Source organism: Muntiacus reevesi, chromosome 2, assembly GCF_963930625.1.
Source record: "Muntiacus reevesi chromosome 2, mMunRee1.1, whole genome shotgun sequence".
Taxonomy (NCBI): Eukaryota; Metazoa; Chordata; class Mammalia; order Artiodactyla; family Cervidae; genus Muntiacus; species Muntiacus reevesi.
In genome coordinates, this window is record NC_089250.1 from 212,627,795 (window position 1) to 212,650,726 (window position 22,932).

Sequence of the window (22,932 nt, forward strand, 5' to 3'; positions counted from 1 at the left end):
CTTCTCTGCCTCGCGGGGCCCGCCCCCCTCCTGCGCCCAGTCCAGCGCTCGCCCGCCCGCCTGCCGACTGCTGCACTGGAACCTGGCGTCCGGCTGCCCTGGCTAAGGACCCCGCGCCGCGGACCCGCGATGGCCAAGCGCAGCTCGCTGTCCATCCGCATCGTGGAGGGGAAGAACCTGCCCGCCAAGGACATGTGAGCGAGGCTGGGGATGGGAACCCCAACTTTCCAGGAGGGGTGCTGCCCCTTATGCCCGCCTGACCTTTCTGGGGTCTACACGGCCCGCCCACAGTGGTGGCGAGGGTGTGGCGAGTGCGGCTGCGGTGGGAGACAGGCAGGGAAATGGGGACAGTGAGATGTGCTTGGAACATCGGACAGGGGATGACAGGAAAGGGCCCGGGACTGGGGAGGGGGCGGGGGGGGGCTATAAGGGGCCTTCAGTGAACGGGGAGGGAAGACGGTGGCCCTCAAGCGGAAGGGGCTTTGATATAACTGGAGCTGGCATGGGGAAGACATCGAAAAGGAGTTGTCCCTGTGCACTGCGGGGGGTGTGGCTGGAGGGGGTGGAGTGCCCCCCTAAAAACGAAGGGTCTTCCTCAGTAATTCCGGAACACTTAGTTCCTGGCAGCGTGCACCCGAAATGCCCTGGGGCTTCCTGCTGTGCCTTTGAAAAGGGAAGGATGGGTCTGAAGAGTAGACTTATTGGTCAAGAGGCAGGGTCTGTGCAGGATGGGGTGGCTGGGGAGTCGCTCTTCCTGTGTCATCCTCGTGGCCTAAGCAGCAGCCTTTAACCCTTAAAACCACCCAGTAAGGCCGCTGTCACTGGTCCATTTTACGGATGGGAAAACGGAGGCTCCGAGAACAGGGAGATCCTGGCCCCAGGTGGCAGAGTAAGGTCTTAATCCTAGGGCTCCTCACAAGCACTGACATCTAGGACTTTGCCTGACCCCTGGCCAGATTTGAGGTTTCCATAGCACGCCCCCCTCTCCCCCCCCCCACCCCTTCTCAGTAGATGCCAGAGCTGAGCTGTCCGATCCCATTGCCACCTCCCTCCTATGAGCCTTAGGCGGCTCACTGTCCACCAACTCTCAGTTTCCCCGCTGTAAACTGGAGGAGGAAATCCCTCTCGGCGGAGGGTGATGGAAAGTATGAAGCCTGAGGGGCCTGGCTGCCTGGAGGAAGGGCGGGGGCGGGGGAGTCCGGAGGCAGCTTAGGGTCCAAAGTCTGATGGCCGGCAGCCTCTCCACCCCCGGGCTCCTCAGCGGGTGCCAGGATGCAGAGAGGCGGCGGACCGGCAGTGGGGTGCAGGAGGAGGGGGGCTCAGGCACCTCCCTCCCGCCCCTCCCGCGCACAGTGGTCCCCGTGAGTTTCCCAGCACGCTCAGCGCCAGGAGCAGTTCCAGTTCAAGGCCCCCTGGGCCTAAGGAGGCCAGGCTCAGCAGTTGCCATGGCGATGGGTGAGGGAGGGTGCTGGGCAGGCTGTGTCAAGGTGGGTTTCGCTGTGTGAGTGGAGGGGAGCTGGAGCTGGGAACATGGTCTCCCGGGTGGGGAGGCAGATGAGCTCGGAGAAGGGTCTCAGTCTCCAGGCCCAGCCTCCAAGCACCCGCCCCCACCCCATGCTGGCACCGGTATCTAGGTCAGCTTGGCCTCCTCCGGCTGGTGGCGGCTGGGAGGTGCAGCCCCTCCGTCTGTCGCCTCCCTCCCCATCCCCGCAGTGCTGGCCCTAGTGCCTGACTCCAGGCTCTTAGCAGCGGAGGGCAGTGAAACTGTGCACTCCGCCCACCTGGGAGCCCTGGTGCCCGGTTCCCCAGCCCAGCCCTGCCTCTGCAGAGGTGAGGGACTCCTCGGAGGATGCCTCCATCCCCGGGGGAAGGGTCACCAAGTTCTGTGGGTTCTGCCTCCAGGATCTCTTTGCTTGCTCTGCGCTCCTGTGTACTCCCCTCCCCTCCCCTCCTTTGGTCTGTCTTCGCCATAGTGGCTGGTATAGGCAGCTCTGACTCATCAACCATCTCTTAGATCCAGCTGTGAACCCGCACCACCTCAGGCCCTCACATTTGGGCCGTTGGCCTCCAGAGCCCTGCTCTTGCACATGTGTGAGTCTTCCACCTTCAAACACTTCCCTTCGGGGGCCACTGGAAAACTCCTATTGATCCTTCAGGACCCCTTCCAAACTTCTACTTCCCTCCAGAGCTTTCCCTGGTGCCCTTGGGCAGGGTTCCTTGCCCTGCAGCACTTTGGGTCAGCTGGAGTTAGGATGAAGCCCTGGATACCAGTTGCTCCTTCGTGGGCTGCCTGTGCCACGTGACTCCGAGCACAAGAACCGTGACTCATTTTTCTTGGCATTCTCTAAGCCCTCAGGGACACCTGGTCCCCAGTAGAGGAGATTCAGATGTGTTGAAGACCTTTCCCATGCAGTCCTCTGTTCAGTCTCCAAGTTGTGTCCAGCTCTTTGCGATGCCATGGACTGCAGCACGCCAGGCTTCCTTGTCCTTCACCACCTCCCAGAGTTTGCTCAGATTCACGTCCATTGAGTCAGTGATGCCATCCAACCATCTCATCCTCTGCTTCCCGCTTCTCCTCTTGCCCTCAACCTTTCCCAGCATCAGAGTCTTTTCCATTGAGTCGTCTCATATCTACTTTATACAACTGATCACTGGAAAAGGCCCTGATGCTGGGAAAGATTGAGGGCAAGAGGAGAAGCAGGTGACAGAGAATGAGATGGTTGGATGGCATCACTGACTCAACAGACATTAATTTGAGCAAACTCTGGGAGATAGTGAAGGACAGGGAAGCCTGGTGTGCTGCCGTTCATGGGATCGCAAAGAGTCAGACACGACTGAGTGACCGAACATTGCGCCAACAGATGCTACAACAAATGCTTGTAGATGGGGAAACTGAGGCTCAGGATATGGAAGTCCTTTGCCAAGGCCACACAGCTGGTAGGGAGAGAAGTCAGGATTCAAATCCACTCTGCCACTGACAGGTCAAGCATCCTAGATGGACCCAGGTTGCAAGCTTGCAGTGGGGCTCAGTGGGGACCCAGCCTTGCAAATGCCATGCAAAGCATTTGGCTCAGGCATGGCAGGAATCCAGAGATCTCAGGAGGCCCTCCCTGAATGCTGGAGGTGGGGGTGATGGTGGTGAGCCTGCACCCGTGGGCCTCATGAGCCCCCAGCCTGACTCCCGAGCAACATCCCTTCCAGCTGGCACTTGGATGCCTCTGAGAACAGGGAGCTCGCCTTCACTCTTGGTGACCCATCTTGACTGAGTTCGGAGGAGGGGTGGTCATCACACAGTGGCCACCCGCCTCCCTGCCACTTCCACTCCTGGGGTTTTAGTCCCCATAAGGGCACAGGGCCCAGCGGTGCTCCCCGAATAGCTTCCAGAGCCTGCCCGGTTCTGTCCTGCTTCCTCCTCAACCTCAGGTGCCTGGGCCAGCCAGAGAGGAGCTGAGTCCCATGCTGACTGGTAATCTGCTGGCTCCCTTGCCCAGCGGCCCTGGGGACGGTCCCGGGGCTATTTCAGGATTTGCCCTGATCCTCCCCCTTCTACAGCCTGGAAACTGCCAAGGCCCTAAATATAGAGGCCCTGCAAGGAGCTAGGCTGGGCCAGCAGCAGGATTGAGTGATTTGGGGAAGAAGTGGGAAGGGGCCCAGCCCAAGGGCAGACAGCACAAGTCCCAACAGCTGGCCAGGGACCACCATTGGGCTCAGGTCCTTAAATGCCCATGCTGCATCAAGTCTTAATTGCAGCATATGGGATCTTCTCTAGCTAAGGTGCATGGACTCCAGTTGTGGCTCGAGGGCTCAGTAGTTACCTTGCATGGGACTTAGTTGCTCCAAAGGCATGTGGAATCTTAGTTTCCCAACCAGGGGGGCGGGCTCTTGAACAATGGGAGAGGGTTACAAACCGGAAATCAGAGAGTCCAGGGTGGTGCTAACGTTTACTAAACACAGTCTAGGGGCTGGCCCTCACATCAGGTCAGCTACCCTGTGAGCTGCCGTTACAGGTCCCAATCTACGGGGAGGAGGGACTGAGTCTTGGGAGACATTTCCCATCAGTGTCAGGAGAACCTTTGTCTCCAGTAGCTTCCTCTGCAGGAAGATCCCCTTTTGAGTAGGGAAGCTGGGCTTGGAATTCCCCAACCATCAACATGCAAATCTCCTTCCTTTTTATGGGTCGCAGACCTGAAGGGCACTTCTGGAGAAAGTCCACTCCCGCTTTTTGCTCAGGAGCCACCCTGGGTCTGGCCAGGGCTGCCCTCAACCCCAGGAATCCCCCGCCAACGAAGACAGGAGAAACCAAGCCATCCTGGCTTGCCTTCCCTATTTATTCTTTCCCAGATGGCTGGGAGCTTGAGGCTGATGGCTGTCTTCGTTCTTTCATTCATTCCGCTCAACAAACACTCACAAGGGACCCCGTCTTGTGCCAAGCCCTGTCAACACAGAAGTGGTCCCTACTCTCGGGTTATAGTCAGGCAGAGGAGGCAACTGATGACAGTACATCACTAGCTGGGATGGGAGGGGAGACCTTACTCCCAGCCTCTGGGACAGGTGAGGGCTCTCAGAGGGGGCCTGGGGAGGGGTCTTGGGGAGGAGTGGGAAGGCAGAAGGAACAGCAGGAACCAAGGCTCAGAGGAGAGACTGACGTGGTGGAGGGGCTTCTGTGACTGCTATTTCTGCCTTCCCTTGAACGAGGCAGGGTTGGGGGCTGTGGAGCCGGCAGGAAGGAGAAGCGCCCTATCCCGAGCTGGAGAAGCAGTGGCCGGGGAGCCTTGGTGCAGGTTCCTGCCTTTGCCTCACCAGCCCCCTCCCGGACCCAGAATGGGGGCACACTTTTCAGCCAGAGGAGTCTTTGGGTCCCAGCCGAGGACCTGGTGTCTCAGCCTGGACTGTCGTTTTTCCTGGGGTGGAAGGAGGGGTGCCCATGGCCCGCCCCCATCAGCCCCTCCCCTCTCTTGCAGCACCGGCAGCAGCGACCCCTACTGCATCGTGAAGGTGGACAATGAGCCCATCATCAGGTACCGCCCCCGCCCCGCCCCGCTCCGCCCACTCCTCCTGCCCCGCCCCCCCTCCCGCATCTAAGGGCGTGTGAAATTTGCATGGAGACGGCCCGGGCTTGGAGCACCTGATTCCTTGGGGCCCATTAGGCCCTGACAGCCTGCTGGGAGGTGAGAAAAGACCGACTAGCCTTGCTAATTACTGACCTTAACGCCCATAGAGGGATTATCTACTGTGGACTGGGCGCTCAGCCAAGGGCCTCCCACCCACTGTTCCTCTTGACAACTTTACAACCGGCCAAAGGGCCAGAGGATAATGGCTGGTAACCACAGCTGTCACTCAGGGAGGATGGACTTGGCCAGGCCCTGTGCTAAACCTTTTGCAGCCCATTTAATCCTTAAAATGAGCTCCATACAACAGCATCACATCCCATTAAAAAAAAAAGCTAACTTGCCCAGAACGGCCGCTTCCCCTGTGCTGCATCCCTTTCCCCGTGGGTCCCATGATCCTGGGCAGGGTCTTTGCTGTCTGGTACCCTCTCCTACAAAGGCCTTTGCCTTCAAAGTTCTTGGCCAGAGCCGCTCCACTTTTCTGCCCACTGGGGTGCCCACTGCTGATCGATCAATAGCCAAGGCCGTCAGCCCCACAGTGCTTCCCACCTGCAAACAGCGTGCCTTTTTCCAGGTTCTCTCCCGAGCACGGACACTGTGGAGGATGCGGGGAGCAGGGAGGGGAGATGCCTGACTGCTCGGGTTGTCTCAAGGACAGACAGGGAAATCAAGGTCCGAGTTCAAGTGGTCTGTCCAAGAAGTGGTTGGGGTGAAGGTGATCCCCTGCGCCTTCATCTGGGTCCTTGGAGGGTTTCAGCTTACGCTGCTGAGCCCTAGGATTTTGGGGGGGGGTTATTTTGGTAACACCACACGGCATGCGGGCTCTTATTTCCGCGACCAGGGATGGAACTCACCACGCCCCTTGCAGTAGGAGCACAAGGTCTTAACCACTGGACCACCAGGAAAGTGTCTGGAGCCTTATGAGTTGAGGGTTCTGCCCTGGGATGAACCAGAGCTGGCTCTGTGGGGCAGGCTCCAGACCTTGGCTCTCAGGCTCCCCCTAGGAGGACCGTCTGTCCCCAGAGTCAGCTTGGCCATCCCTCTGCCTCCACCCTCAGCGAGTCTCTTCAGCATCAGGGTCCAGGGGAGGCTGGGAAGCTAGGCTTCTGGTCCTGGCTCTGCTGTTGTCCTGCTGTGTGACCTGAGGTCAGCCAGCGACTGCCAAGTCTGACCTCAGTTTCCCCAAATGGAAAATGGCCTGATCGATGCAGCCAGTGCCCCATCCAGGGCAGAGCGCATGGTCAGGAGGGGATGATGGGCGGCGGACGATGGGTGGACAGGGAGAATCATCACCCAGCAAAGCAGCCGTTCCGGGAAACAGGGGGATGTGGGGACAGGTGGGCTCGAGCCCTGCAGCGCCCACCGCCTTGTCCCAGCCCGGGGCCTGCGGGCAGTGCTGAGGGTCGTCTCCTGCAGGACGGCCACTGTGTGGAAAACCCTGTGCCCCTTCTGGGGCGAGGAGTACCAGGTACACCTGCCGCCCACCTTCCACTCGGTGGCCTTCTACGTCATGGACGAGGATGCCCTCAGGTGCGTGGAACCCACTCCCTACCTGGGGCCCGGACCCTGCCCCCCTGTCCCTCTCTGGGACTGTGGGTCACTTTGCCTCCTCTTTACAGCCCGGAAGGAAGGGGGGCCCCAGGGGACCTGCAGGGCGCGGGGCTTGGATGTGCAGCGTCTGTGTCCGTGCGTGTGGGTTCACTGTGCTCCCACCCCATCACACATGCGTGTGTGCGCTGGGCTGTGTGTACATGGGGATGCGAGCTTGGAAACAGGCACCTGGAGAGAAGAGCTGGGCATGTAGGTGGGCACACGTGTAAGTTTATGTGCAGACACATGGCCTGTGCCCCCGAGAGGGCCTGCCAGAGGGTCATGGGTCCTGCTCTGGGCTCCTGTAAGTGATGGCAGTGTCAGCCTCCCAAGAGGGGCCCTGAAGGGGGTGGGGGTGAGGGTCCCGGGCTCTGTGCCAGCCCTGCCCAGCTCTGGCTCCTCCACCCTCCAGCCGGGATGATGTCATCGGGAAGGTCTGCCTTACCAGGGATGCACTGGCCGCTCACCCTAAGGGTAAGACCCCAGGAGGGAGGCCACGCTTGCTTTTCATCCCCTGCCCTCCCCAACATTGGTCTGGCCAGTCCCCGGCCCATCCTCCTCTCTGAGACCTTCCTCTGGGCTCTGTCAGGCCCCGTGCTCAGGAAAGTCATCGCTGCCCTCCCCAGAAAGGCCTATGGCCCTCTCCATCACCTATTCCCTGGCCTCTGTCCTGTAGCTGGGACCATTCTGCCCCCCTAGTTGGGACCACATCCCCCCCAGGGCGATGAGGGGCTGCTAGTGGTGAGATCTGAGACCTCTGCATGCAGAGGAAGGGGCCTCTTATGCTCCACTGTTGAGGTGTGGGGGTCCCTCCTCCCAGTCTGGCTGACTGTGTACCCCACCAACTTTCCTCAGCCTGGTTCCCAGTGTCCTAAGTCTAGGGGGTTGGCCTGGAGCGGGGCGTGGCTAGAGAGCCCCTGGAGGATTCAGGGGACATGGACATTGTTTGGAGGGGTCAGCCCTGCCCCAGCCTGGCCGTGTGACCTGGTGCTGCTGCCTCTGGGCTGAGTCACCATCTGCCGGTAAAGGTTCAGACCAAAGCTCAGAGGTGCTTCAGGCTCTGCTGGCCTGAGCCCCCGTGACTCCCAAGGGGCCTCCCCGGCACACACCTGCTCCCATCCGTGAGGCTGGGGCGGGCCGCTGCTGACTCACCGGGCCTCTTGGCCCGTCCCAGGCCTGAGGTCTCTCCTGCTTGTGGCCCCAGCTGGCCGCTCAGGGGCCCGTGGCCCCCGTGATGCCATCCCCTTGTCGTACCCCCATCTGTCGCATCCTCCTTCCGGCAGCCCACTCTCCCCGTCTCTTAAGATGGGGAAACTGAGGCAGAGAGGCCGGTCCCAGGATGGGGCAGGGGCAGGGCCACCATATGCAGCTTGGCACCACCCTGGAGGTGGACTTTGACCCCACTGTTGTTCAGCTCCTGACCCTCGGTGTCCCCACCTGCCACTGGGGACAGCAGCCCCAGCCTCCTGAGAGCTTGAGAGGACCCCGAGGTGATCGCGCAGGGGCCCGGGGTGCCTGGGGGTCTGCGGGAGAAGGGCCAGGCCTCTGGCTGAGCTGCGGCCCCTCAGGTTTCAGCGGGTGGGCCCACCTGACCAAGGTCGACCCTGATGAGGAGGTGCAGGGTGAGATCCACCTGCGGCTGGAGGTGGTTCCGGGGACCCGGGCCCGCAGGCTGCGCTGCTCTGTGCTGGAGGCCAGGTGAGCCATGGGGAGCTGGGCCGGGGGCCCCCTGAAACTAGAGAAATCCGCCGTGGGTGCTCGGCCTCCTCTCCCTGACACCACCAGGCTTCCTCCCTGGATGGCGGGCTCTGGGGGGAACTGGGGACATGAAGACGCTTCCCGGTGACCCCGTGGGAGGCTATGTCTCTTAGGGGCAAGGATGGTGTTCTGATGCTGGACTTTCAGGCATCCTCGAGCAGTGGGGGTAATGGGGGAAGGGACCCTGCTCCCCGATCGTCCAGCCCCAGTGCCAGGACTGGGCTTCCCCTGTGTTTAACTTTACTGTGAACTTGGCCTGACTTGTGGGGTTGGCGGGGAGTCCTCCATAGGGTAGGGTGAGGCGGGGGGAGATGAAAGGAGTTGCTGAAAATCTCCCGAGGGAAGGGGTGGGGTTCTCCCCGGGAGGGACAGTGACTTGGATGGGAAGTTGGGCCTGTCACCTGCGCCAGGGAACCCCCCGCCCCCACCAGGGTATTTTTAGCTGCAGGCTCCACTCCTGTCTGGGCCTGAGTGTGAGTCACACACACTCCGTGAGAAGCACCTTCCTTTCAGGGTCCTTGCCTGCCCCTGGGGCAGGAGCGGGGGCGGCCCGTGGAGGGACACACCAGCCGGCCGACACCTGCGGAGTCCCTGCGGGGTGGCTGGCCACTCGGGAGGAAGGCCTGCCTCCTGAACGCAGGGCCTGTGGCTCCGCCAGGCTTTATTTTGCATCCTGGGGCTGGGACATGTGCAGCCAGCCCCAGGAAAGGGCTGGACTTGGGCAGACTTACAGTCACTCCCCTCACGCCCTGTCATCCTCACGGACCATCCACCCCTCTGCCCACTCACTTCCTCCATCCTCAGCCTCACCCAGGCCAGGCTGTGTGTAACCTGAGTGTTCACGTGCTCACACACACACACACGCACACATGACCTGGCCTCCTCTTAGCAAGTGACGGGGTTGAGGGCGAGATGAGGGGACGGCGGTCAGTCAGACCCCCCTTTGGTGTGTGAGGGGATTTGTCCCCCACTGTCGTCGGCTCTTGACCCCTTAAGAAGCTGCCTTTGTTGCAGAGGCAGGAAGAACATTTTCTCCTCATGTTTCTGGGCAGATTCTCAAGGCCATGCTCTGGAATTTTAATAGGCAGTTCTGAGCAGGAAAGAGAAGCAGTCACAAGAGGCATAAACTGGAAAAGACAGAAAAGAGCAGAAAATAATATTTCCGGGGAAGGGAAGGCGGGTGGGCTTCGTGATTCTTCCAAAGAGGGTGCTAAGCCGGGGATGCCTTGGCCAGATTTGGTCCTGGTGAAGGACCAGTTACGGGGAGAGGGCAGGTGGTGGTGGGGGTTGCTCCCCAAGGGCCCCCCTCAAGTAGGAGGGGGTGTTTCAGGGACAGGCCTTCTAGGAGCCTGTTATCTCCATGCAAGGGATTGTCTTCTCCACTTTCTTGATGAGGAAACCGAGGCTCAGAGAGGTGAGCCTTGCCCTGCGAACGGAGGGCAGTGAGAGGTGCCCCTGGGCCGGGCTATTCCAGGCTGCACTTGCCTCGCGTCCCCGCCCCCCCGAGGAGGTGCAGCAGCTGGCTGGAGTCAGAAGGGGCCTTGGAGGACCCTTAGTCTGGTGTGGGGGACACGTGGGGGTCCATGGGGTGAATGCAGTGGGAGTCAGGGTCCAGAAAACAGAGGGACACTGTCCACAGCCTCCCAGCTCGTGCCCAGGCCTTTCCAGCCTGGTATAGGGTCACCCCATAGTGGGGTGGGGGGTGTCCACCTGGGTGAGGCTGGGTGACAAGTGGGTGCTCTGCTGCATCGCAGAGACCTCGCCCCCAAGGACCGGAATGGCACATCTGACCCCTTTGTCCGAGTGCGATACAACGGCCGCACCCAGGAGACCTCGGTGAGGAGGCTGGGGGGCCGGGAGCGGGCCGGGAGTCTCGGGGACCCGCCCTGGCCCTCACTGCCTCATCCTTTTTCACCATCACCGGGGAGGTCAGCTGAGGTCTGCAGTCTCTCAGAGGAGGCTCAGGGAAGCAGGGCGACCTCTCCCAGGGTGCACAGTGGGGTCCCACCTTTCTGGTGCCAGCTCCTATGGTCTGTGCTGCCTTTCACTCCTGGCCCAGGTGGGCCGTGACAGTCTGCCCACCTAGGGGTTAATCTGCCAAGCCCACCCCCTGCCCACACTTGCTTTTTTCTCAACTCTGGAAGCAGCCGGGGTGGGGGGCTCAGCCCTGGTGGGGAGGGCGTTGAGACCTGGGTTCTCAGGGCAGCCTGCTACCATTTTGCTGTGTGGCCTTGGACTAGTGTCTTACCTGCTCTGGGCCTCGATTCCCCCACTTAAGAAGTGAGTAGGGGTTTGGACATGGAATCATTACCTCTGCTAACTCAGGGCTTCTGCCTGGACGAGGAGGGGATGTTGCCTCAGAGCCCCTGGGGGGTACCCAAGGGAGGTGTGTGGGGTGGCCCTGGGGAGATTGGTGGAGTCAGCCCGCCTCCAGTGATCAGTGATCTCTTTTTGGGCAGATCGTGAAAAAGTCATGCTACCCACGTTGGAACGAGACGTTTGAGTTCGAGCTAGAGGAGGGGGCGGCGGAAGCGCTGTGCGTGGAGGCCTGGGACTGGGACCTTGTCAGTCGCAATGACTTCCTGGGCAAAGTGAGCACCCTGCCCCTTCAGGCCGCCCCTGCCAGCCTCCTTTCCGACCATCCTGTCCCCCAGAGGGGTACCCAGGAGGCCCGGGACCCCTCAAGTACACAGGGGCCTTCAGCAGGTACCCGCTTTCAAAAGAACAGTGGTTGGCAAGGAAGAGAAATGAGGATCCCAGCCTTGGGTCATCTCCACCCTTCCCCCGCCAACAACCAAGGCCTGTCCTGCTCCCAGGTGGTGGTCAACGTGCAGAGACTGTGGGCGGCCCAGCGGGAGGAGGGCTGGTTCCGGCTGCAGCCTGACCAGTCCAAGAGCCGGCGGGAAGAGTGAGTGCTTGGGGCTTGGCCACAGGGGTGGCGGGTCTGGGCCCTGGGAGGCTGAGCCTCGGCTCCAGCAGGCAGACAAGTGTGCCAGTCGGGGGTGAGCGATTGGCCCCAGATTTCTTGTGCCCTTGGCCCACCCAGGCCAGCATCTCCTCCTCCCCTTCTGACACTCCTGGAATCAACCCTGACCTCAGAGCTCCAAAGCAGAACAAGTCTCCTGCTTTCAGTCTTCTGGCAGATTCTAGAGCAAGCCTTCAGATATTTCCCCTTTAAGGGTGTCTCTGCAGACCCTAGACCAGAGCTCTAGTCCCCAGAACTCTGAGTCAGTGTCCCTGAGCCAGAGCTCTTGCTCTCCCCGCAGTTTTCCAGGAATAGGGTTGCCAGGTAAAATACGGGATGTTTGGTGAAGCTGAATTTGGGATAAACCTTGAACTGATTTTTTAGTGTTTGTCCGCGAAGTATATGAGACAAACTTTATTTAAGATAACTCAGTGTAACAGTGCCTTGTGTCTTTATTTTGGTGAATATGGCAACCCTATAAGGAAGCCCTCTGGCCCCCTTGCTTTCTGCTTAGCCCGGAAGTGGAGGAACAGCAGTGTTCCTCACCTCGAATGGTTCAGCTCCATCTGTCCACAGAAGGTCCCAGACCCCCCCCCCCCACACACACCCTTCTCAGGACAGGGGCTGGGTGGACCGCTGTGTCCAACTCCAAGACATTTCCCTAGACCCAGCCATGGCAGTCTTGTCACTTGTCACTTAGCCGGGCTGTCCTGTAGGCAACGGGGACTTAGAGACTGTCAAGCCTCAGTCAGCGGCCTCCCCAGGAGGGGTCAGAACAGGGGAGCTTGGAAGTTAGGTCTAAGGTGGTAAGTTGTTTACCCAGTCTGAGCCTCGGTTTCCCCTGGCAGGTTGTCAGGAAGCTTGGGAATTTGCTTCCAGTGTAAAATAGACACCTGGGGGAGCTGTTCTCTGGGAGTTGACAGACTCAAGGCCGGGGAGCCCAGCACGCCCACATGGGTGAAGCCTGGGGTCCACAGGAGTCTCAAGGTGGCAGGGAGCCAGGCCTTGAAGATGGATGGAGCTCCCCTGAGGATGGAGGCAGCAAGGGCATTCCAAACAGAACAGCCGGAGCAGAGAGTGGGAGGTGGGGGGAGACAGTGCAAGGAAACCCCGGTGGCGGGCCAGCTCGCTCAGAGGGACAGCAGGGAAGGCGGAGGCCGTGGGGAAGGGGGCCGGCCCCGGGCGGCCTGGGTCCCAGGTGGAGAGGTCACGGGCTGCCTGTTCCAGGGGCCACGTGGGCTCCTTGCAGCTGGAGGTGCGGCTGCGGGACGAGACGGTGCTGCCATCCGGCTGCTACCAGCCCCTGGTGCAGCTGCTATGCCGAGAGGTGAAGCTGGGCACCCAGGTGAGGGGGCCCCTGGGGGACGGTGGGAGGTTCAGGGACCGTGGCGTGTCCTCCCTGTCCTCCTAAACACGCTCTGAAGAGCAGCGGTCTGAGTTGTCAAAATGGTAAGGAACCAGCCGGCGCCCGGGGCCCCTCCGTCCCTTGGGACAGTGGCCCCGCTCCCCCGTGGCCCTCTGCGGTCCTCAGAGGGAAGGGTTGGGGTTCTCCTGTGCATTCTGCAGCCCCGCCTGTCCTTGCCGCCTCCCGCAGAGCCCGGGGCAGCTGATCTCACTCATTGAGGAGACGACCAGCACGGAGTACCGCCAGGAGGTGGCCACCACCCTGCTCAAGCTCTTCCTGGGGCAGGGACTGGCCAAAGACTTCCTGGACCTGCTCTTTCAGCTAGAGCTGAGCCGCACCAGTGAGGCCTGGGAGGGACTGGCCTGTCTGAGGGCACCGGGTGGGGGTCGGGGGAGGAGCCTAGGACTCCAGGGATGCTCGGAGGGGAGAAATCCTGGGGTCCTCCTGCAGGAGGCCGATGGGTCCAGTTAAGGAGGGAGACGGGTCAGATTCGGAAGTAGAGGAAAAAGCAAAAGGCTGAGAGTTGACAGGTGGCCAGGAGGCTCTTTACTGAGTGGCCAGCACGGAGCCCCCAGGCCCAATCTCCTCTGTCCCCTTCCCCAAAGCCTTGTCACTCTCCCAGCCCCATACCCGTGGGAACCTCTGCTTGTAGGTGAGGCCAACACCCTGTTCCGGAGCAACTCTCTGGCATCCAAATCCATGGAGTCTTTTCTGAAGGTGAGGTTGCATGGTATATTGTCTTTGTTTTATATATGAGGAGACTGAGGTTCGTAGAGGCCAAGAGACTGAGTTGCGCCTTAAACTTATCTTTCTCCTGTCCGGGGTCCTTTAAGGCTAAGGGTTCCTTTCATTCATTAATTCATGTAGCTGCAGTTTGTTGAGCTGCCGTCCCCTGTATGTGCCAGGTTCTATCCTGGGTGGCTGCAGCAGGCAGATGGTGGCTGGGAGGTCAGCTGCGGGGAGAGGGCAGGTAGCTGGAGGTGGGAGGCGGGACCAACGCGGCTCGCGGTGGCCCCCAGGTGGCAGGGATGCGGTATCTGCACGGAGTCCTGGGCCCCATCATTGACAGCGTATTTGAGGAAAAGAAGTACGTGGAGCTGGATCCCAGCAAGGTGGAAGTCAAGGATGTAGGGTGAGGCCAGGGGTGTTCCTTGAGGATGGGGTGGGGGGACGGGCAGGGGGAGGGATCAGGCCCTTTCTGCAAGTATGCGTGGGTTTCTTTCTGCCTGACTCGGCCTTTCGTCCGCTCTGCCCACTTGTGTGTTGACTGTGTCCCGGTGTCGGCTTTCTACACCTGTGTCTCCGGGCGCCCCTGTCCGAGTCGTGGGTGCAGGCGCTGACCTCGATCTTTCGGCGGGTCCGCCCCCGGGGCCCACTCAGGTGCTCTGGGCTGCACCGCCCGCAGACCGAGGCCGAGGTGCTGGAGCAGAGTGCACAGACGCTGCGCGCCCACCTGGGGGCGCTGCTAAGCGCACTCAGCCGCTCGGTTCGCTCGTGCCCTGCCGTGGTCCGGGCCACCTTCCGCCAGCTCTTCCGGCGCGTGCGCGAGCGCTTCCCCAGCGCCCAGGACGAGGTGCGCCCTTTGCCGGTGGGGCTGGACGGAGGGGGGAAAATGGCGGGAAAAGAAGGGGCGGGTATCTCAGGGCCTGGTAGGAAGGGGCCTGATTGATGGTTAGAAGCCCAGGCTGGGGCAGGGTCGGGAAGGTCACGGGAGTGAGGGGGAGTGTCCCAAAGGGAAGGGAGCTGTTAAAAGAGGCCAGGCCTCGCGGAGTCCAGCCCCCAGTTCTCTGGCGCCCCTCCAGAACGTGCCCTTCATCGCCGTCACCAGCTTCCTGTGCCTGCGCTTCATCTCTCCTGCCATCCTGGCGCCCAAGCTCTTCCACCTGCGAGAGCGACACGCGGACGCCCGCACCAGCCGCACCCTGCTCCTGCTGGCCAAGGTCCGGGGCTGTGGATCCTGGTGGGAGATGCCCAGCTGGGTGCTGGCCTGGGGCCCTCGCGGCAGTGCGCTGGGTTCCCCTTTGGCTCTAGGAACGCCTGGTGGCAGGCCTCCGGCACCCTCCTGGGGCACTGCGTTTCACAGTTTTCATAGTTTCCTCATGGTCGCCCAGTCTCATGGATTAGGGGAACAAGTCCACGAGCTGGAGGGTGCCCAAGGCCTGGTCGCACCGCCTGTTGGGAGAATCGGGGCCTTCTAATTCCCAGATCTACCATCTCCCAGGCTGCCCTTATCTCCCTGACACCAGGCTGGGATCAGGGTACCCAGTGGAACAGAGTGCTGTGAAATCTGCAGAAGGTCAATAGACTGGGCCCAAGTTGTCCCCAATTATGGACTTCCCTGGTGGCTCAGAGGGTAAAGCGTCTGCCTACAATGCGGGAGACCCGGGTTCGATCCCTGGGTCGGGAAGATCTCCTGGAGAAGGATATAGCAGTCTACTCCAGTACTCTTGCCAGAAAAATCCCATGGAAACAGGAGTCTGGTGGGCTACAGTCCATGGGGTCGCAAAGAGTCGGACACGACTGAGCAACTTCACCTTCAGTCTCACCTATAAGTTCCCTAAAGATTGCAAACTGTGACCCGTCCCTGCCTCCTCCCCCCGCCCCGGTCCCCAGTGGGATAGAGTGGGCCCTTGAGCAGAGCCTGGGTCGCCCCTTCCTCCATTTCTACAGTGCGAGTAGCACAGACTGGGTGCAGGTGGGGGGTGGTGTGAGTGGCCGTGGCCTGGTCCCTGACTCTAGCAGAGGCTGGCCTTTCCTACTGTTGAACCCCTAGGCGGTCCAGAACGTGGGCAACATGGACACGCCAGCTTCCAGGGCTAAGGAGGCTTGGATGGAACCGCTGCAGCCCATGGTGCGCCAGGGCGTGGCCCAGCTGAAGGACTTCATTACCAAGCTGGTGGACATCCAGGAGAAAGACGGTGAGCGCTTCCGGGTGCGGCCCCGCCCCCTGCCCCGCCCACCTCAGGCCTCTCGCCCTCCAACCGCAGCCCGATGTTGAAGTTTGCTCCGCCCCTGGCCCCGCCCCTCCTCCCGGGGCTCACGTGTTGCCTTACCTCCCTGGCCCGCAGAGCTGGACCTGCAGCGGGCCCTGAGCTTGCAGGCGCCCCCGGTGAAGGAAGGGCCGCTCTTCATCCACAGGACCAAGAGCAAAGGCCCCCTCATGTCCTCCTCCTTCAAGAAGCTCCACTTCTCCCTCACCACGGAGGCCCTCAGCTTTTCCAAGACCCCCAGCTCCAAGGTGGGTAAGGGAGGCAGAGGGTAAGAGGGGCTCTGAGGGGTTGGAACACCCTGGAGGCACCTGTCTCTTCCTCTTAGCCCACCTCAGGGGCCACCGGGGTCGGAGAAGACAGCCAGGAAGGGGCAGGCCCCTGGTGGCAGTCATAGGGTGACTTAAGACCCATGAGGAAGAAGGTCCTCTGTCTTGGGGGTCCTGGGGTGGGCTACAGTGACCTGCCCTGGCTTCTTAGTCAGGGGTGTGAGTGAGGTAGGGCACTGAGGCATGGTCAGGCCCCCAAGAGGCCAGGTGCATCTGCTTGTATGCTGTCCTAGCTGAGGTCACTCTCAGAGCAGGCTCCTGGGAGGGTGGGTCCTCTGGATCCCCAGTGCCAACCCCTGGTGCTGCAGAAGGGGAGACTGAGGCCCAGAAATCAGAAGGGGACCCCAGCTAGGACCCTAAGCTTCCCTCTCCCTGTCCCCATCCCTCTAGAAGAGCACCCTCATCAAGCTCGCCAACATCCGGGCAGCAGAGAAAGTGGAGGAGAAGAGCTTTGGCAGCTCCCATGTCATGCAGGTCATCTACACGGACGATGCGGGCAGGCTCCAGACTGCCTACCTGCAGTGCAAGGTGTGGGCCGTGTGGAGGGGTGCCCACGGCCAATAGGGGTCCCGTGGGAAAATCCCCCCTACCCCCCGGGTAGGCTGGAGTGAAGGTTGAGTGTGCCTCCGACCGCCTGTTGCTGTGTTAAGCACAGCGTGGGTGTGAAAGCTGATGTGAGTGCCGTGGGTGTGTCTCTTGGGGTCTGGGTGCCTGGGAAGCCATGCCCGTGTCTGCGTGGCCCTGCCTTGGCACCCATGCATAAGTCTTAGGTCTCGGGGTGGTCCAGTGCGTAGATGAGTGTGTCCCTGTGTCTTGAATCTTCACATTGTACACATCTGTTGGAACATGTCTTAAGTTGGTGTCTGTGTGTTTCTGTGTGTGTGTGTATGTATCTACACATAACAATCACACGTTTATGCAAGTGGCTGTGGGTCATTCCCTCAAATCTCCTTCTCTTCATGTATTAACCCATTCACTCATTCATTCATCTAAAAAATATTGAGTACTTTCTAGGTTCCAGGCACTAACCTAAGTGATGGGGATACAGTGGTAGACAGAACAGAGTCCTTGCCTTGATGGGCTTCGATCACAGGGAAGGAGATAGACCCATAAATAAATATTTTAAATGCCAATTAAAATATTTGACATTATTTTAATGTTAATGCTTCGTTGACATTAGCAACAGAGCCTGAGAGAGACAGGGAGGGGACAGAGTGGGGTGCAGCAGGGAGGGCCTCTGATGGCAGCATTTGAGCAGAGACATTGAACAAGGAGGACGGTGAAGTGGGAGGGGGACATGCTTCATTGCCTAGAGTGACTCTGTTGGATGCAGGGGTGGGAGGTCACAGATCCATCCTACCGGGCCTTGAGGACTCCCTGATGGGTCAGGGTCTAGAGCCACAGGGAAAAAAATGGTGACAGCAGAGCCACCACACATAATTAACAGGTTGTGGACTGCCCAGGGGCTTGGCCGAGGGGGCCAGTGGGGGCTGAAATCCAGCCTTCGCTCTATTCACCAGGCCATGTACTGGGTGTGGGCTGCCTGCGTCTGGAGAAAGGGCAGCTTTTCCTAATGCCCCCCAAAGCTGCTGAGCCAGCTTTTGAGACTGTGTAGTCCTGAGAGGCAGGGCATCTTCAAGGACGGAGGGCTTCCTGGAGGCAGTGACCTCTCATCTGTGCCCCTCCCCCCTCGTCCCCTGCAGTGTGTGAACGAGCTGAACCAGTGGCTGTCTGCGCTGAGGAAGGTCTGCATCAACAACACCGGCCTGCTGGGCTCCTACCACCCTGGCGTCTTCCGCGGGGACAAATGGAGCTGCTGCCACCAGAGGGACAAGACAGGTGGGATGCAGGCCAGAAACCCACAGTGCTGAGTCTGTCCCCCATAGGCCTCAGGCCCTGCCTGGGGCGTGGGGGTCTGGGGTCCTGCCTCGCTGCCAGCTGGGAGCCACCTGGGCAGCTGTGGGTACTCACCTGAGGCCAGCCAGGCCATGCAGGTGCTCTGGGCAGAAAGAGTCCTGTGACCTGGTGGTCTGGGAACTGCACTTGGTGTGAACAAAGCCTGTGCGTGCCTCGGAGACCCTGGAGGAGGCCAGAGTTAGAATCCCATATCTGACACCATCTAGTCCAGCTCTTTCCAAACTCCTTTCCCAGGGATCCCTTTTTCGGCCCAGTGAATGAGCTTCTTGCAGAACCAGGGTTCCGAGCAACATGCTTTAGGAATTCCTTGCTAACGAGGGCTGAAGAAAGCTCCTGAATTTGCATATTGCCACACTGGCAGCCCGATACTGGAGCTGTGAGTTGGGGGTACCCTGGGCCTTGCGCCCTAGAGGGATGGCAGAGAGAAGCTTCAGTGATGATGGAAATCGTGTGTATCTGTACGGCCCAACACTGTGTGTGTGCCTGCTGTGAACATGCGGTTGTTGAGCACTTGTAATGGGGCGAGAGCAGCCTAGGAACTGAGTTTTGGATCGATTTTAATTTCAATTCATTTTGATATGAATAGTCTCATGCAGCTGCTGGCTGTCTTCTTGTGCAGCAAAGTTCTTGAAGGTTCCAGATCTTCCTGCACTATCTGTATCTGCTTTACAAAATTCTTGCTCCCCAGTCACAGAGGAGACTCAGCACTTTGAGCCCCTTCACCTGCAGGCCAGGCCGAGCCTTGAGCCCCATAGCTCGGTGTGGTCCGGGCCCTGGGAAGGTGGCCCACCCGCTCTCGCCTAGCCCTGGCTCTGACAGGGGGCGGTGGCCTCTTGTTAGGAGCATGTCCCTGGCTGGTGGGCCTGGCCTGCAGCCTCCAGCTATAACCTTGTGGCAAGAACCCTCATCACCGGCGCAGCGGGGCTCCCCAGGGCGCTACGAGGCAGGGCCGGGTAGCCGCATGCTGTAGAGGGGGAGGTGTCTGTGCCAAGGTCGTGAAGCCAGCACATGGCAGAGCCAGCTCATTCCAAGGCACAACCCTCCTGGCTTCTCTCACCATGACCTTATGGTTCCCGGCTGCTCCCAGCTTCCTTCCAGGCAGGAATCTTCCAGAAAGTGGTTCAGCGCCCTAGGTTGTATCCTGCACAACTCCCACATCCTGCAGTTATGTCAGTTACCACTCAGGAGCTGACCAGGAGGGAGACGAGGGGCTGCCCCCTGGAGTGTGGGAGCCACCCACTGGCCCTGGACCAGACCTCCCAGGCTGTGCCCCCAGCCCAGCCTTGCACTGGGGGGCCCCTGAGTCCACCCCTCGCCCTCTCTAGGCCTCAGTTCCCCCATTGGCGTTCCAGGAAGTCAGATGTGCATGCTCACAGTGCCTGCCCACCACTCCATCCCCTCTTTGCCCCCAGATCTGGGCTGCGACAAGACGCGGTCCTGGGTGACCCTGCAGGAGTGGAATGACCCTCTCGACCACGACCTGGAGGCTCAGCTCATCTATCGGCACCTGCTGGGCGTGGAGGCCACACTGCGGTGAGGAGGCCCACGTGGGGGCAGCAAGAACCACGCGGCAGAGCCTGGGCAGCCCCTGGGGATGTGGCTGGACCCAGGACTGGGGCTCAGGGCTTCTCCACAGTGGCAGGTCTCTTCCCTCCTAATCCAGCCCCTGCACCTTCCTGCCTAGGGAACCCACACCAGGGGAGGGCAGGGCACCTGGATCTCTGCAGCATGAGGCTGGTTCTCATTTGGATGAAGGTGCCAAGGGCTGGGGAAGCCCAGGGTCAGGCTGTGGCTGATCTCCACCCCAGTTGACCCTGCCCCCTCATCTGCCCAGTATGTCTGTGGGCCCCTCGGAGCACCAGGACTGTCCTCAGCCAACTCACTTAATTCAGTGGTTCTCAGCCCTGGCTCCAGCTTATTTTAGTTTTATTTTTGTATTTTATTTTTTAAAATATTTTTTGCTGTGCTGGGTCTTCATTGCTCTGAAGGCTTCTCTCTAATTGTGGCAAGAGGGCTTCTCATTGCGAAGGCTTCTCTTGTTGCAGAGTAGAGACCCTAGGGCATCTGGGCTTCAGTAGTTTCGGCTCTCAGGCTCTAGAGCAGAGGCTCAATAGTTGTGACACACGGACTTAGTTGCTCTGAGGCATGTGTGATCTTCCAGGACCAGGGATTGAACCCATGTCTCCTGCTTTGGCAGGCAGATTCCTTACCCCTGAGCCACCAGGGAAGCCCCTGGCTCCATAGAAAACATGGGGTGCTTTTAAAAAACCACTTTTTGCAGCCACTGAAGCACGTGGGTTCTTATCATCCCCCATTTAAGCCAGGAAGCAGCAGAGCAAAGATTCGAACCCAACCCACCCGGGGGACCAGTGCCCAGGCTCTTAACCAGCACAGCCTGCCTTGAGGGCCTCCCCACCTCCAGAGCCTCTGACCAGCCCTGGCCCATTCCAGCCTGCTGCCCAGAACTTCTGCCCTACCAGGAACTCCAGCCTCTGGCCCGATCACCTGTCCACGGCCCCCCGCTGTATTAGTTTCCTGCAGCTGCTGTAGCAGATTATCATACATTTGTTGGCTTAAACAGCACGGATTTCTCTTCTTCTAGTAAATGTTGAAGAAGCAAATGAGCAGAGCAGTAAGGGACCAGACTGACCCCTCAAGGCCTGGAAGGCACCTGAGGGGGAGGAGCCTGTTAGACCTAAGCAGAGGGACACGTCTCTCCCAGAATAGATCTGGGAGACGGTCAAAGGGCTGAGCCCATAGAATTTCTCAATAAGGAGCTCAGAGTCTGCACGAAGGCTGCTCACCTTCTCTCTCTGTAAGCACACAGAGGATTGTACTTGAGGGGCCTGGGGGGCCATTGGTGAATGCTGGTCAGGAGCCACGCTTGCAACAGCACTCACAGGACTTCCCTGGTGGGCCAGTGGTTAAGACTCTGTGCTTCCAATGCACCGGGGTGCAGGTTTGACCCTAGGTCTGGGAACTAGGATCCCACATGCTGTGCAGTGTGGCCAAAAAGAAAGAAAAAGATCACTGTCTCCTGTTCCCAGAAGAGGGAAACTCATTCCACGGCCAGTTAACACTAGGGGACGTTCAGGCTCCACTTGGCCCTCTTCCCAAGGGCCCTCCGAAACAGGAGTGACACCATTCAGCCTTGGTTTCCTGAGTGCCTTTGTGGGGGTGATGGGGGGTGAGGGGTGATTGGGGCCAAGGAAGGGGGTTGGAAGGGGGGATGAGGGAGGTGAGCGGGGGCCAGCTGAGATCTGGGCCCATATCTCTTCCTGTAGATTGGAAGAGGCAGGCCCCTGCCCCCAGGACGCCCTCCAGCTCAGGAGGCCCAGCTGGGTTCACCCTGGGTCCCGTGGGGACATGGGAGCCTCACACCCTGTCCTTCCCCCTAGGGAGAAGCACCAACAACTGAGCGTGGGCCCAGAAGCAGGCCGCGGGCCAACGGGCCCTGGGGAAGGTAGGTGCTGCCCACCCCAGCTCCCATTTGGGCATTGTGGGTGGGGCCTCCCTCCCCCGGGGCGCCCTCTCTTCTCTGACCCCATGTCTGCCTCCAGCCCCTGAGGACCCACTGGCCGAGCTGCTCCAGGTGCTCGGGGACCTCCAGGAGGCCCACAGGTCCAGCCCAGCTGACTCGCCACCCTCGGAGCCGAGCCGCGTCCTGGAGCTGCAGACGTGAGGATGCCCCGCAGGCTGTGCTGCACCCCGCCAAGTGCGGGGAGACCCTTGCGCGCTCTCAGCATTTAGTCTCAGTCCTTCTCACTGGGATGCAGGGCCCGGGTCCCTCCTGGGCCGGGGGAGCCAGGGGACCGGGGGCTCCGGACATCCAGGGCTGACAAGGCTTTGGCTGGTCATCACCCGCCTGATGTCTCCAGGGGGAGCTTCAGTTGCTCTCGCTCCTCTGTAAGGCTGGGCTGCTCCCCGCCCCCGCACCGCCATCGCTACCACTCGCCCCAGGCTGCGCCGGGGGCCCTCCTCTCCTGCCCAAGGCAGAGCCAGCCAGAAGCCACCCTTTACGGTGGCCCACTCCCAGATGTACTGACGCTTCTCGGACCCAGAGAGGCAGGAGGGCGCGTGGGGCCCAGGAGACCAGGCCTGGACCTCAGCACCCCCTTTGCTCCCAGCCACCACCCCACCTGCTCCTCGGCTGTGCCCCCCGGGAGAGCATTGAGGTGCTTTATTGCCGACAATAAACCTGCTGTGACTGCGGAGGCTCTGGGGTCTTGTGATGGGGGTCGGCTGCTGGCGGGGGTGGCTGAGGACCGGGCACCAGCATTGATTCTGTGTACTCCTGTTGCCTCTTCTCTGCTGCCCCCCATCCTGAGGACTTCCTTTCTCTTCCCACCTACTGTCCCCGCCACACCCCTGGATCCCACTCATCCATCCCATAGGCTACAGAGCCTGACATGTCTCACCAGCTGGCCCCTCCTTGCAGCCCGCAAACAGCCCCTTCCTCCAAGCGTCCTGAAGACTGCAAGAAGAGGCAGGTCAGAACCTCAAACCACGTGGCCTGGCCCTGTCAGTGTCCTTTATGCCAACCCCCTCATCCCAAGCAGGACTTCCTTGGTCATCACCTCCCTGCCCTCCTCCCAGTCCCTCCCTAGGTACACAGTAACCTTCCACATAATTAATGAGACAAAGGAGGGACAGGATCTTCCAGCATATTCTTAAAGATCTCATTCAACCAAGTTTAGAGTCTCCCCTGTGAGCCCAGACCTGGGACAGTTCCCAAGGGCCTGGGTCACAGGCAGGACCCCTGACCTGGCTAACTAGCCAGGCTCTGGGGCAGGACCATCTGGGCAGACTACAAACTGGGTTCTTTGAGGGGTGGCCCAGAAAGGCAAAAGAGTGATGAAGGTACAAGGGGTTG

General features: G+C 60.2%; 1 protein-coding gene across 2 annotated transcripts; it reads left to right on the forward strand.

Moving 5' to 3' along the window:
• Window positions 1–22,268, forward strand: RASA4B (RAS p21 protein activator 4B). Of its 2 annotated transcripts, none has more exons than XM_065924870.1 (21): window positions 1–194; window positions 4,962–5,018; window positions 6,525–6,638; window positions 7,111–7,172; window positions 8,267–8,396; window positions 10,211–10,292; window positions 10,916–11,047; window positions 11,273–11,364; window positions 12,649–12,766; window positions 13,016–13,166; window positions 13,479–13,543; window positions 13,846–13,958; window positions 14,207–14,399; window positions 14,629–14,766; window positions 15,600–15,744; window positions 15,895–16,064; window positions 16,536–16,670; window positions 17,846–17,981; window positions 19,472–19,592; window positions 21,458–21,522; window positions 21,620–22,268. In XM_065924870.1, the coding sequence occupies exons 1-21, from the start codon at window positions 130–132 to the stop codon at window positions 21,739–21,741; spliced, it is 2,406 nt and encodes an 801-aa protein (XP_065780942.1). In that variant the 5' UTR covers window positions 1–129; the 3' UTR covers window positions 21,742–22,268. The 2 variants fall into 2 exon arrangements, with proteins under 2 accessions (XP_065780942.1, XP_065780941.1); XM_065924869.1 differs by having other exon boundaries at window positions 2–194; window positions 16,533–16,670.
• The last annotated feature ends 664 nt before the right edge of the window (window positions 22,269–22,932 follow it).